Source organism: Anomaloglossus baeobatrachus, chromosome 3, assembly GCF_048569485.1.
Source record: "Anomaloglossus baeobatrachus isolate aAnoBae1 chromosome 3, aAnoBae1.hap1, whole genome shotgun sequence".
Taxonomy (NCBI): Eukaryota; Metazoa; Chordata; class Amphibia; order Anura; family Aromobatidae; genus Anomaloglossus; species Anomaloglossus baeobatrachus.
In genome coordinates, this window is record NC_134355.1 from 181,507,900 (window position 1) to 181,522,783 (window position 14,884).

A 14,884-nucleotide genomic window follows, 5' to 3' on the forward strand; every position below is an offset into this window, starting at 1 on the left:
GAGCTGACGGGAAGCTTGGAGCTCCCCGGAGAAGGTAATAGTCGGGGTTGGAGCCCTGGACTACCGGACTAGGTGGCAGTTTGAGCACCAATTTGTGTCGCGGGCGGGGAGGAGGGTGTCAGCACACCGCGCTCACCCCTTCTGCTCGAGTCCGGCAGCTGCTCCTGGTGGCTCGAGCTGTGGGCCGGATCCCGGGGTTTCTCGAGCGACACTCCTCGCCCATGAGTGAAAGGGGGTGATTGTTGGGTGAAGGGATTGTTATAGTTCGTGACGCCACCCACGGTTGTGGTGATTGCACCACCGCTGCTCAGTGTGGGGGTCCCGGGGATGGTGATGCGGAGCAGCCAGGTGTTGTGTTGCCCCTCCGTGGGTAGGGGTTGGTGATCCCGGGGCCCGGTGATGAGATGTAAAGTGTAGGGCCTGGAGGGCGCAGGGACGCGGGGGCAGCGCTGTGCCTTGCGGCACTATGGTACTCACTCAGCCTGACACACGGACACAGTCTGTACGGTAAACCAACGGCTGGTAGGACGGTCCCACAGACGGCTGCACCTGCACTCCCGGTAGGTGACGGTGATGTCCCTCTTCCTTGCACCTGTGTTGACTGATGGTAGCGGTGGATTCCCTCCGGTTACCCGCTCCCCGACTGCAATCTGGGCCGGAGGAGCTCTACACTTTGCCCGCAGGCGTTGGCCCTGAGAAACTGGTGCCGTGGCGGTGGCGGTGTCTCTCCAATACGGGTTGGGCTGTTGCCTTCAATCGGGACTTGGTTGTTGGGGGATCTGCGTCCCCGTCACTGACGGATTTGGCAAATCTGGCGACTCCTAGCCTTGCCGGGGTCCGAGAGGCCCCTGCCCTGGTGCTGACTGTCCTTCGGAACACTGCTCCAGACCACCGGGCACACAGCCAACGGGGTCCTTCCAGGAACTTCCAAACGGTCCCCCCTCCAGACAGTCACCGCCGTTGCTGACCTTGCTGTTCTGGCCCTCACAAAGCTGGACCCTTCAGGCTGTCCTTCTCTTCTGTCACTTTACTTGCTTTTCCTCCTTTTCTACTTTCACTTTCTTAACTCCTCCACTTTAGCTCCTCACTCCTGCTCCTCCCTGAGCTATCTGCTGTTACTCCTTCCACTTCCTCCTCCTGGACTCATCTCAAGCTCGTCCCTGAGCTATCTGCCTGGTTTCTTCCTGCCTCCAGTGATGTGAGCTCCTCGGTGGGCGGAGCCAACCGCCTGGCCCACCCCCTGGTGTGCATCATCAACCTCTGGAGGAAGGCAACAAGGATTTCTGGTTAGCTGTGATGTGCCTACCTGGAGTGTGGGGTGTGGTGGTGGTGTGACCTGTGTCCCCTGGCTTGCCCAGGGCGACACATTTGCACCTCTCATCATTCATATTAGTGTGCCGGAGTTATAGTTTTGTATACTGAACTTTTGTTCTCCAGAGCAGCTGATTCAAGGTAGTTGAGCCAGGTTTATCCTTCCACATAGGTGGCAGTGAGGGCCACAGGCGACGGAGATCCGGTTGCGGGGATCCTGAGGCGACCGGGACAGGGTTGTAGCCCGCCGGTGCCGAGAGTGGTGACTCGTTCCGGAGGCCGTTTGAGCGGACTAGTCCAGACACAAGGGAAACAGACAGAGAAAATGGAAGGAAGGGCCCTGGCTGTACATCTGGGTGTGGGACCCGAAAACACCCGCCAAAGGTGACCGGCTATTTGGCAAGTTGGTTGACAAAAGGACTCTGTGTATTCTTGACCCTCCACATGAGCACAGCCTCATCCAGCACCACGACTACCAACTTTAAGTGCTCTACTTCCTGCCTCCTAAAGACCGCTCCCTGCAACCTCTCCCATTACCCTGGGCCCCCGAGACTACACCTCCCCTACCCATGGAGGGGAGCCCACCTTGCTGCCCCAATCTATCAGTCCCGGGCAAGGTCCCCAGAGGCAGCGGCGGTGCCACCATCTCATCACTGCAACCCACGGGTGGCGTCACAGACAATCTCCCCTGTAAATAACCCCTTTTCACTTGTGGGCGGCTGACCGCTGCTCGAGCCTGAGTCCGGTCCCCACTCGAGCCACAGTAAAGCCCAGGATCCGAGCGTCTCCCTGAGCAGCCCCTTAGCTACGGTCTGGCCCCCGCCCGAAACACTTACTTGTTTCTTCTCCTGACACTCCAGTGTTGATATTCAGCCTCCTCCACTCTGCGTTTACTTTTTCTGCAGCAATTACGTGCCGTACACCCACATGACCCCAACAGCCAATGACTGGCTTAATGTATGTGGGACTAGACTGCTGAGGTCAGTTATTGGCTGCAGTGCTGATGTGGGTGTACGGAAATTCATTTAATATAATTAGTTACATGTTAAAAAATAATAACCCCCTTTATTACTGTATAAATGAAAACTTCTACAAATTTCTAATTGACTTTGTGTTTTAATTGGTCACTATTTTCATAATTGTTGATTTTTTTTTTTTAACATCATACTTGTTTACCTTGAGAAACAGAAAATAAAATAAAACAAAGCTAGTCCTGCTCTCAGTGCTCTATAAACTAAACACCAACAGCTACAAACTCACAGATCGTTTTGTACAATGTCAGTTTAGTTCAGAGACCATTGCTTAGACTGAGGAGAATTATACCCATTTCTCAAAGGGGTTGTCCAAAAGTAAAATATATTATGGATAGATCCACTGATCCACCACAGGCTGCTCCTTAAAGCATAACCGTCATTTTAATTTTTATCTCATAAATCAATAGTATGCATGAAAATAAGTAACTTTGTAATATTTCTTATCAGACAACTCTGCTTCTTTCTCTGCCAGAATTGATCAGTCATTATCAACATTCTCAATTCTGAGGTAAAATCTGTATTCAGTGAAGACTTTCCCATTACTGAGATAGGAGATGACAGCTGTTACTGAGGAGATTCTATGTAGATAAAGAAGGAGGGGGCGGAGCTCTGCCTCAAGCTCCTCCCTATGCATCTAGCTCCTCCCTCCTCCTGTCATCATAGAATGGCTAGGCAACCTGAGAGGAGGACAGTACATGGATGAAGTTACTGCCTCTAAATTTAAACAATTCTTCTTATTCACTGATAGCAAACACAAATCTTGAAAATGGTGATAAACGTAAATACTCAGCACATTAGTTTTATTGCATACATTTCATTCTATAAAGTGATTAATGAGGGATAATATAACAAGAGAAGAACTAGGGTATACTGGTTAAAGGAGTATTCTTGAATTGCAGCTTGAGAAGTTTAGAGCTATGCAGTCTCCTTACAGTCTTCATACTTCTAAGTTTCTAGCAGAGCGACTCTGCTCCTTGAAGGGGTTGTCTGGTCTGGATCAACAAGTATGCAGTCACTCTACATCACTGCAGACTTGTCAATCTTCACTGCGAGGATTCTCCAGTGTCAGAGCCTGGAACGGCAGTCACGTGGCCCCAAGTATTCAATATGTATACGCCTAGCCACATTCCGACAAGTAAGATTCTATCACATATTTGTGGCCACGTGACATCTGTTCCCAGCTCTGACATGGAGAATCCTCTCAACGCACAGTGCTTCTGATGTAAGGATTCATAAGTCTGTAGTCACATAGAGTAAAGCGGGCTTTACACACTGCGATATCGGTCCAGATATCGCTAGTGTGGGTACCCGCCCCCATCTGTTGCGCGACACGGGCAAATCGCTGCCCGTGCCGCACAACATCGCCCAGACCCGTCACACATACTTACCTGCCCGGCGACGTCGCTGTGACCGGCAAACCACCTCCTTTCTAAGGGGGCGGTCCGTGCGGCGTCACAGCGACGTCACCGAGCGGCCACCCAATAGCAGCGGAGGGGCGGAGCTGAGCGGGACGTAACATCCCGACCAACTCCTTCCTTACGCATAGCGGCCGGGAGGCAGGTAAGGAGAGCTTCCTCGTTCCTGCGGTGTCACACGGAGGAACAACCTCGTTACTGCTGCAGTAACGATTTTTGATAATGGACGCCCATGTCACCGATGAGCGATTTTGCATGTTTTTGCAACGATGCAAAATCGCTCATCGGTGTCACACACAACGGCATCGCTAATGCGGCCCGAACGTGCGTCACCAATTCCGTGACCCCAACGAGTTCGCATTAGCGATGTCGTAGCGTGTAAAGCCCCCTTTACACATAGAGTGACTGCAGATTTGTGGATTTAGACCAGACAACAACTTTAAGTGACAATTGGATAGCCAGAGTGGTAACTTTGGTCTGAAAGTTGCGGACTGGTGATTTTGCATGATTTCAGCTTGACAGCGTTTTAAAGCTGTGTGGCCAAAGCACTTAACGTCCACCTGACAGGAGGAAATTAACTTTATTCCTCCTGGCAGCCTCGAGCTTTCAGTCACAGAGGTCCAGTCAGGGCAGTTTCAGTCACAGCTCACTACATAATGAGCATGTCCCCGACACTGACTGACAGTGCAGGGGCAATGCTGAGCTGGCTGTCAGTCAATGCTAGGGGTGTGGTTACAGATGTCACTCACTATGCACAGAGTGGTGACTTAACCTGCTGCAGCAGCAGCACCCCAATGACTAAAAGCCCAAGTCTGAGCAATAAAGTTAAATTTCCTCCTGGCAGGTGGGCTTTCAGTTTGGCGGCTGCACGGCTTTAGAACGCTGTTGTGGTAGGAAATTGATTTAGACATCTAAATAGAAAAGGTTTTTTTTTTTTACAGTTACAGTAGTCAGACTGGAATTCCCTAGAATTAGTAGTATGTAACACATCTACATTAATATGTTAATTTCAGACCCCCCTGTTAAAAAAACAGAAAAGCTTTTTACTAGAGATAAGTGAATAAGTTTGGGTGGAATTAAATTCTACTAAATTGTTGCAAAAATCTGCATTTGTCAAAATGCAGATTTTTTGGAATTTGCTTTCATGTGGATGCAGCAAAATGGTAGCCAATGTTACAAAATGAAAAATATACCTCATGCTCATCTCTTCGGCTCCTCCGATATTCACCACCACACATCTGGTCCTTGTCACATCTTCGGATTGGTGCTGACAGCATTGAAATCTCTGGGGCTTCAGTCTCTAGGCCCAGGTGTTCGGGTTTGCTAGGAATGAGAGTGTTCTGCCCCTGGACCTACAAAGGTCTCGTCTCATGACGTCATGTGTACACCAGGGCCTTTGCAGGCATATGCGCAGAACCATCCCAGGCCTAGCAATCCCAGAAGCCTTTAGACGGGTGGTTGTGAAGAGTTGAAGTGCTGGAGAAGTGAGAGAGGAGTATAATAACTTCTCTAAGAATTGAATTTTCTCAAGAAAAAACGTGCGAACAGGCAAATACAAATTTTGCCTGATCCACTCAACTCTTCTTTCTACTCTTCTACTCGCTTTGTTGGTGATGTTATAAAGAAACTGGCTGACACCGTAATTGCAATTGTTTTTCAGATATGAAACTCATAAAATTGGACTTTGTTCAGTTTTACATTTCCAAACATTCTTTGCCTATGTAAACTATACTGACCTGAAAGCTTTTAGCATCATCAGTTTTGTTTTTGATAACTTGGAACAACTGTTCACAGACAACTGGAATTATGCCACGATTTGCTCCATATCCAATCATAGAGTAACTCTTTCCCGAACCTGTCTGGCCGTAAGCGAGTAAGGTAGCATTGTAGCCTTGCCAAGCATTATCGAGCACCCCCTGTCCAAGGTCACAAAATACTGTTTTCTAAAGAAGGTAAGAAAAAACAACATGATTAAACCAGGAGAGCAGAAATGAAACTGAACTTTCACTCCAACTCTTAGCAGGGGTGTAATTTTTTAGGGGTTGGCCATCAACAAGTTTTGCACACCGCAGTTCTATTTATCCCATTTGACAGCAATTTTAGCTTGGCATGTTATACTTTCTGCAGCGGCGTATCTAGTAGGGGCATTTGCCTTGGGCAACACCTGATTCAGCCGTCCGAGGTGTCTCCCCTGCATTTTGCTGCCCCCTGGACTGGGATTTGGGCATTCTCTGAGCCAGCTGCCAAGCTGACAGACGACTTAGAGAAAATGTAACAATAACTTTTAGCCTATGAACCTTGCATAGTTACCATTGTACTGGTTGGAATCCTGCTGTGTATGTTGTCATCTACAGGGTGACTTAATCTGTCTTACATGTTTACTTTTTAACTTAATAAAATATTTATGTTTTGCCTAAGTGCATATTTTTATGTAGGATTTGTAGATACTGACAATAGGCCCTAACTCGGTTTATTAGGCTCGCCTGGTGAGATGGATCCACTAAGCCACAGATCAAGGTGAACAGAAAGACTAAAGGGGGCTTTACACACGACAACATCGCTAACGAGATGTCATTGGGGTCACTGAATTCGTGGAGCACATCTGGCCTCGTTAGCGACGTCGTTGCGTGTGACACATACGAGCAAATGTTAACGATCAGAATTACTCACCTAATCGTTGACACGTCATTCATTTCCCAAATGTCATTGCTAGTTCAGGACGCAGGTTGTTGGTCGTTCCTGAGGCAGCACACATCTGTACGTGTGACACCCCAGGAATGATGAACAACACTGTACCTGCGTCTGCCGGCAACGAGGTGGGCGTGTCTTTCATGCGGCTGCTCTCCGCCCCTCCACTTCTATTGGACGTCTGCCGTGTGACGTCGCTGTGACCCCGCATGAACCGCCCCCTTAGAAAAGAGGCAGTTTGCCGGCCACAGCGATGTCGCTAGGAAGGTAAGTCCGTGTGACGGGTACTAGCGATATTGTGCGCCACGGGTAGCGATTTGCCCGTGACGCACGATGGGGGCGGGTGCGATCGGCAGCGACATCGCTATGTGCACACACTGAGTATATGGTGCAGACATTTTCTGCATCAAATCTGCCTTCTCTGGCAGAAAAACATGGTGCGATTTTGCTATGTTTTTAGTATGTTTTTGCATGATCTTTTTCCGTGTGTTTTTCATAATGAAGTGAATGGGTAAAAGGGTTGAAAACGCAGGCAAAAATGCACCAAAAATTGACATGCTGCAGTTTATTTTCTGCACCAAAACTGCAAGGAAAAAGTAAGCGACAGGTGCACAACACTTCAGAATTCTCATTGACCTTGCTGGTATAAGGATAGACATGCAGATTTGTGGCAAATCTAAAACGCATAAAAAGCGCAGTGTGTGCACATGGCCTAAGGGTGGTGACACAGCGCCGGGTCCAGGACAAAAGGTTATGCTGGACGGCAAGCAAGCAAGCAGAATAGGACACAGAAGCCACAGGACAATGCAGATATGATTGCAGCAAAACGTGAATAGTGTCTAACTATCAGTTCATAAGTGATGGGTGAGTACTAAAATGCTCTAATGCTTGTTCCACCATTCAAGATGGTCAGACGTTCGGACAAGCTTGACATGAGTAACGAGCATTATGGAAAGACAATGATTGGTCTGTTTGGGTCTCTGGTCACAAACAGCCAGCCATAAAAAGAGCATTTCTAGAGGGAGGGACGGCGGAATTTTTTTTATTTTTGTCATACTACATCCAAGAACGTTCTTTTACCCCCCAGGCGAGCCATCCAGAGACAGCAAATCGGTGTCTTTGGGGTGCCTGCACACATCATGCGTCGTGAGTACCAGAGGACCCCGATGCTCAATCGAGAAATGAGTAGTGCTGAGCAGGGCCGGCGTCAGCACACGGCATACCCGGGCAAATGCCGGGGCCCTGGAGAGCTGGGGGGGCCCACTCGGCCTCGTCACTTCAGCTGCCCCCGGGCCCTGCCCACTCTCCTTCAGTTCTGCTGCCCCGCAGTCCTCGGCAGGAAACTGTGGCTGCCTAGTTTCACACTTGCGTTGCAAAAAGTGTGATAATAAAGGCCACGGATTCCAGTGAAATAACGCATTGCGTTAAGTTTTCTTTAGCCGAGAGAGAGAGCCCTCATCATCACCGCACACATCCCGACATCACCGCACACATCCCGACATCACCGCACACATCCCGACATCACCGCACACATCCCGACATTACCGCACACATCCCGACATCACCGCACACATCCCGACATCACCGCACACATCCCGACATTACCGCCCTCATATTCACCGCACACATCCTGACATTACTGCCCACATCTTCACCGCACACATCCCAACATTACTGCCCACATCTTCACCGCACACATCCCGACATTACCGCCCACATCTTCACCGTACACATCCCGACATTACCGCCCACATCTTCACCGCACACACACCGGCATTACCTCAGTGACATCCCCGCTGACAGCGCGATTCACTTCAGTTGCTGCGTGGAGCTTCCAGGAGCGGCGGTGTTCTACTGCCGCTCCTGTCAGCTTCATGTAGCAGAGCTGGATGCGGGACCTCGTGTGGATTACGCCGGACCTGGAGGGGTATTTGGGGATTTTAATAAAGTGGTGAAAGAGGGTGGTTTTTTTTGTCTTTTATTCCAAATAAAGAATTTTTTGGGTGTATGTGTTTATTTACTTTCACTTACAGATTAATCATGGAAGGTGTCTCGGGGAGACGCCTGCCATGATTAACCTAGGACTCTTAGTGGCAGCTATGGGCTGCTGCCATTAACTCCTTATTACCTCGATTGCCACCGCACCAGGGTAATTCGGGATGAGCCGGGTTGAGTCCCGGGACTGTCGCATCTAATGGATGCGGCAATTCCGGGCGGCTGCTGGCTATTTTTAGGCTGGGGGGCTCCCCACGCTCCCCATCCTGAGAATACCAGCCTTCAGCCGTGTGGCTTTACGTTTGCTGGTATAAAAATGGGGGGGGGGGGGGCGTACGCCATTTTTTAAATTATTTATTTATTGTACTGCATGATATAGACCGGCCCACCGGCAGCTGTGATTGGTTGCAGTGACACAGCTGTAACTCAGCGTGGGGGCGGGTCTGACTGCAACCAATCATAGGCGCTGGTGGGCGGGGGAAGCAGTGAATATGAGATTGAATAATGGGCGGCTGGCTTTTTCAAAAGAGGAAAAACCGCTGCAGCAGTGTGAGTGTGTCTGTATGTATGCAGCAGATCAGTGTGTGTCTGTATGTATGCAGCAAAGCTGTGTGTGTCTATATATGCAACAGAGCTCTGTCTGTATGTATGTATGCAGCAGAGCAGTATGTGTGTCTGTATGTATGTATGCAGCAGCAGTGTGTGTGTGTCTGTCCGTATGTATGCAGCAGAGCAGTGTGTGTGTCTCTGTATGTATGCAGCAGAGCAGTGTGTGTGTCTGTATGCAGCAGAGCAGTGTGTGTGTCTGTCTGTAGGCATGTATGATGTGTATCTATGTATGTCAGTGTATATGACTGTATAGATTTGTCTGTTTATATGTATTTTGTGAGTTTGTCTTTAAATATGTATATGTACGTATCTGTGTATGTGTGTGTGTCTGCGTGTTTATGGGGCCCACTGGGACTCTTCCGCCTGGGGCCCACAAAAACCTGGAGCCGGCCCTGGTGCTGAGCATGTTCACTCATCACTATTCGTAATGCTTATAGAAATGGTGAATTAATCAGCAGGACTGAGATATTCTAGAAACCTCCAGTGAATGCAGAGATGACTTCAGTGTATTGTGAATGGTCTCTAAATAAGCTGTAAGCAAATGACTGGCTAACCAGCAGGTCTGAGGAGTACTAGATGCAAGATAAACAGCAACTGAATAGAAAGACACCACGTGCGTCTATAAGGACCTTAAAGGCCATTGATGATGTCACTGAAGTATGTCAAGTAGCGTGAGAAACCTAGTGTGGAACACAGCAAAGGGAGAGGGGAGCAGAGCCCAACTCTACAGTCCAGACAGTAGTTATAGCAAAACTCAACAGAGCAGGCCACTTATCAGTTAATCGTGGATATAGCAAAATAAGAGGCTAAAATTTAACTTTTAATTCTAAAATATTAAAAGCCCAAAGGGATAAATGTAACCATGAAACTCGAGTGCTCTAGAATGATAATTTATCAAAGCACAAGAGTCAAAGATGTATAACAAACATATCAAAACCCTCATGTTATTCTGGGAGCGAGGGCTTAGGACCTCTGGCCTCTATCTATACACTGGAGTCCCCTGATGAGTCTTGTACGACGAAACGCGTCGGGACGTGGATAGGATCAGTGTAGGGGTATATAGAGAGGGCCAGCTGTGGTCTGTCCTTGTTAGGACGGAAGTTTGGGCAACAGGTTTTGATTAATCTCCTGAGTTCATGTAGGGTCAGTGACAACCTGACGACACAAAGAGGACCAACACGGAGGAGATCCTGTTTTGCCCTAGACCACCGAACATGGGTGAGATTGTTCTCATTTATATGTATACTGAGCAATAATATTTGTATTGGTCTTTTCCATTGAGGACCGATATCTAGCTCTTAATTTAGGTATATTGAGTTTTTTTGATTATTTTTTCTTCCCTATCACACGGACCACTGTCCCTCGGGTGGATATAATCTGCTCAATTTATGATTTTTGTATATTGTGTTTTTTTGTTATGTTTGTTATACATCTTTGACTCTTGTGCTTTGATAAATTATCATTCTAGAGCACTCGAGTTTCATGGTTACATTTATCCCTTTGGGCTTTTAATATTTTAGAATTAAAAGTTAAATTTTAGCCTCTTATTTTGCTATATCCACTACAGTCCAGACAGGTAGACATGTGCACAACATCTATATTGGTGAACTAAAAAAATATTTCCGTTTTTGTTGAACAATACTGTTAAAAGGAATGAATGAGCTGTTGTCACCAAGAACATATTTCATGATGATTATATATAAAACATGTAAATTGGGGTAAGGCTAATCGGGGAATAAAGAAGCTTCTCCCAGGCCGTGGTACATGGCTAAAGGTACAGGATGACGTCGGGATTATAAATGGCATGGAGAGTTGACCCTGTTAAAATTTTACATTGTTGTCAAGTAGTTTTAGTTTACTTCTTTGCAAATAAGAAAACACAGCAAACCTCATATAAAGCTACAAAATGTAAGGTCACTTTAAAAAATATTACGTGGCTTTTCAAAGAAGCAGTTTTATAGGTTTACTATCAAATAGTAAAATATTCATGGCTAGATATGAAACCTGCTCACATCTGAAATGAAAATATAGATAAAACAAGAGTACCTGTCCAGCGTAACTGCTTTCTGTTCCATTTGGGACTAGTGTGCCATCTTGATTCTTCAAAAATCCATTATGAGACCAGTAGGCAAGATCAAATGTAAACGTTTTTTCATGACCTGGATTCCGTGGGTCACAAATGGTTGTGCAGTTGTCTCTCATAGAAATAACACATCTGCTACCTGCTTCCTTTTCTCTCTGAATGAAAATATTTAATAAAGGACATACAATAATAGTAATAATAATAAGTATACAAATAATGTTAAAGGGTTTGTCACATTCTTTTAAAACCTAGCTACGCGTGTAACAGGTTTTTGTATTTTAATGCACTGTAACTGTGAGGGTTGTGATCCTGAGACGCCACTGATTCCCAAAAGATGCTGAGAGGAGGCATAAACAAGCTAAGAGCGAAGTATGGATTTAATAGAAAACCTATGACTTTCTATGCAATCCGTACTCAGTCTTGTGCGCATGCTCCCACCTATTGAGCCGTTCTCAGTATCTATACTAATCTGTAGTCAATAAACAAATATAATTGACGTGGATCACGTGACAACCCCCAAGGCATAAGATCATTTGAACGTTTGACCAGAAAAGAAAACACTAGTTAAGAAGGAAATAGAAGGTTGCAGCTAGTCTTTATATCATATGTATGCCCACCCCTTTGAAGTTTAGTTCACCAAAGAGATAAGGGATGATAAATGTCTGGTAGAGGCTTAAAGGGGTTGTCCAGGTACGTTTAAAGTCTGCATTCACTTTATGTGACTACAGACTTCTGAATCTTTACAGTGAGTGGTACACACAATGTCAGGAGTCACCAGTATTGCTGGAGAGAGACAGCATTCATGAGACCACAAAAATACTGTTTGCACACCTCTAGTCACATACTGACTAGAAGTGCCTGACTTCTCTCAATACAAGGGAATTGAGAGAAGCTGAGCACATCTAGTCAGCACATGATTATATGTATGTAAATTGCATACTTACCATTACGTGAACTAGCGCTCCGAGGCAATAGCAGTGAATCCTGACAGTCTGCGCACTGCACACTGTCAAAGTTCAGAAGACTACATTCACATAGAGTGACTGCAGACTTATCAGAAGACTGGAAAATCATTTTAAGATAAACATTTACATTGGACTATGGTTGGTTTAATTCGCCAATTGCCAATAGTTTAATGTGTGTGGGTGCTTTTGATTCTACCGTGACAGATAATGTTCGGGGGAAAAAGCATTTGGCTTGTTGGATTCCGATATCTGATCTTTTTTTACTGTTGAGATAAAAGCTGATAGAGAAGAAACTCTCTTAGAGAGCACCAGAGCACTTGGCTGAGCCGTGCATTCCTGTGTATGGGATTGTTGGGTGAGATAGTTGTCGACCCTACCTAACCGCTCTATTCAGAGAACATGCATGTTTGGCCAAGCAAGAGGGAAGGGTTCTGGGAGAGTTTGGCTAACAGCTATCTGCTGTCATAGACCATATGCAGCCTTATGTCTTGTAACTTATTCTATTGCCAAAACAGCATCTCAGCAATGTTCAATACAATGTCTGTGACACACATACATCCCAAAAGAGAAAAATTCTGTAAAAATAAGATCACACGGTTTTCCTCACCTTATTGAAAGGCCTCACCCGCACAGCCACTTTCACACTATCGTAATTTGGCATATTTCAGAAACTGGCAATAACTGCATCAGGACTGAGCAGAGGAAAATATGTGAGAGGTAAGGAAGGGCTGAAGCCACTGTAATGAGCACGGTTACTTTTCTCTTCTAGGATTCATACTGAATTATTTAGCAATGGTTTCATTTACCAGTGGTGTCACTTTATATCTCATGCTGATGTTACTTTCTTTTTATGGGGTGTCAATTCTACTTAATCCACTACAGGTCAAAATAACTGGCTTTAAAATACATACTAGCACAATGCCCAATAATAATTTCATATTTCTTTATGATTTGGGCTCGGCATGCCACTATGTTATATTTAAAATGAAACAACTGAGATGCAATTGAAGTGGAGACTTTAAGGTGTAATTAAAGGAGTTGAACAAAAATCCTGTCTGTGTTTAGAAATTGCAACCATTTTTCTACAAAAACCTCAGAAGTGATTGACCAAATTTACTTTACCATGAATAAAATGTTCATTTTTACTTCTTCAAAGAGAATCCTTCACAGGCAATGACTGCCTGAAGTCTGGAAGCCGTGGACATCACCAAATGCTGGGTTCCTTTTGATGCTTTGCCGGCCATTACTGCAACTGATTTCAGTTGTTGCTTATTTGTGGGTCTTTCTGCCTTACGGTTTGTGTTAATCATGTGACATGCAGCTCAAATGGGGTTGAGATCCGGAGATTGACTCGGCCATTGCAGAATATTCCACTTATTTGCCTTAATAAACTCATGAGTTGCTTTCACAGTATATTTTGGGTCATTGTCCATCTGTATTATGTGAAACGCCATCAGTGTGAGGTGGGGGCACAGTACAGACTGGATAGTATTGGGGGGAGGGTACACAGTGTGATCGTGCAGTATGAAGAGTGTGGGGGGGGACACTGAAGTTTAGGACAGTTCGCGGGTTATAGCTAATAAAGGTGTAGCATGTGGAGGATATAGTTAATTAGGTGGACATTGTGACTGTTAGGCTACGCTCACACGAGCGTATGAATCAGTCGAGTGCAATGTGAGAAAATCTCACATTGCGCTAAGACCAATGTTAGTCAACGAGGCAGAGCAGTTGGTCAGTTTGTCAGTTTTTCTCTCATCCAGATTCTTGATGAGAGAAAAGTCACAACATGCTGCAATTGTATCCAGAAAACGTCCGAGACTCGCCAATGCAAGTCAATGGGTGTGAGAGAAAAACAGACGTCACACGGACCATCCTAGTGACGTGCTTTTTTTGGATACAATCCTATCATGTAGCAGGGAACTTTTTAATACTGGGGTTTTCTTTTTCTTAAAATAATTAATGACCCCTTACATATATCTATATATATAGAAAATTGATTTTTGTGTTTAGTATAGCTAGCTTTTTGACTGGGCCAATTAATATCACCTCATGGGATAGTGAGGTGGAGGAGGTATTTTCTGTACAAGGGGATCATCCTAACTTTAATCTTACTCCTAATATTCGTGGTACCTTTAAAGAGTTAACTTCCTGCTAAAAACAATACTTGAAATCATGGTGGGAGATTAAAGGATTGGAGAACTATATTAAAAATAATATCTTTTTTTTTTTAATCCAATCACTTTTTATTGTAGGAAGTTACATTACAAAAAGGAGAAATTCAGGTATCATTGGCAATAATACACAGAGAAAACAACGCTGTAACATGTGGTAGTATCACCTTTGATTATGATTCACATTTCCTGTCACACCACCACCAATCATGTCTGATGCAAGTTGCAACTTTTTTTAGGTTAATCAATACCCAATACGTATAGAGTCAACCTACCAATTTACTCTTTAATCCTCAAAACGAGGGATCCAAACAACCAGAACCAGAGAGTAAGAAAGGAAGATAAGAAAGGGGAGGGGAGAGAGAGGTGGGGGAGAGGGGGAGAACCATGGATGGTTGCAAGGAAGCAACCAGGGAGGGGGTAGGGAGGGAATTGGATGGCGTTTCGGGGTAGCCCGAGCAGTAACAACAACAGAGATTTAAACACCTTGAATATTGACATGTGGTACGGGTGAACTCCCTGCGTAACACTCTCTTTGACCCTATTTGACCCATTTTTAATTATCAACAGTTTGCCCTGGAGACAGATGCCTGACAGGGGATGCATATACAGA

General features: G+C 45.6%; 1 protein-coding gene across 1 annotated transcript in view; it reads right to left on the reverse strand.

The window, feature by feature from the left end:
- LOC142297195 (kinesin-like protein KIF28) overlaps positions 1 to 12,761 on the reverse strand; it is a 142,971-nt gene extending 130,210 nt beyond the window's left edge. Inside the window, exons 1-2 of the mRNA XM_075341460.1 lie at positions 12,708 to 12,761; positions 5,497 to 5,703 (exon numbers count right to left, since the gene is read on the reverse strand). Coding sequence (XP_075197575.1) covers positions 5,497 to 5,703; positions 12,708 to 12,761 — 261 coding nt within the window. The remainder of the gene's footprint in view (positions 1 to 5,496; positions 5,704 to 12,707) is intronic.
- Positions 12,762 to 14,884: the final 2,123 nt, after the last annotated feature.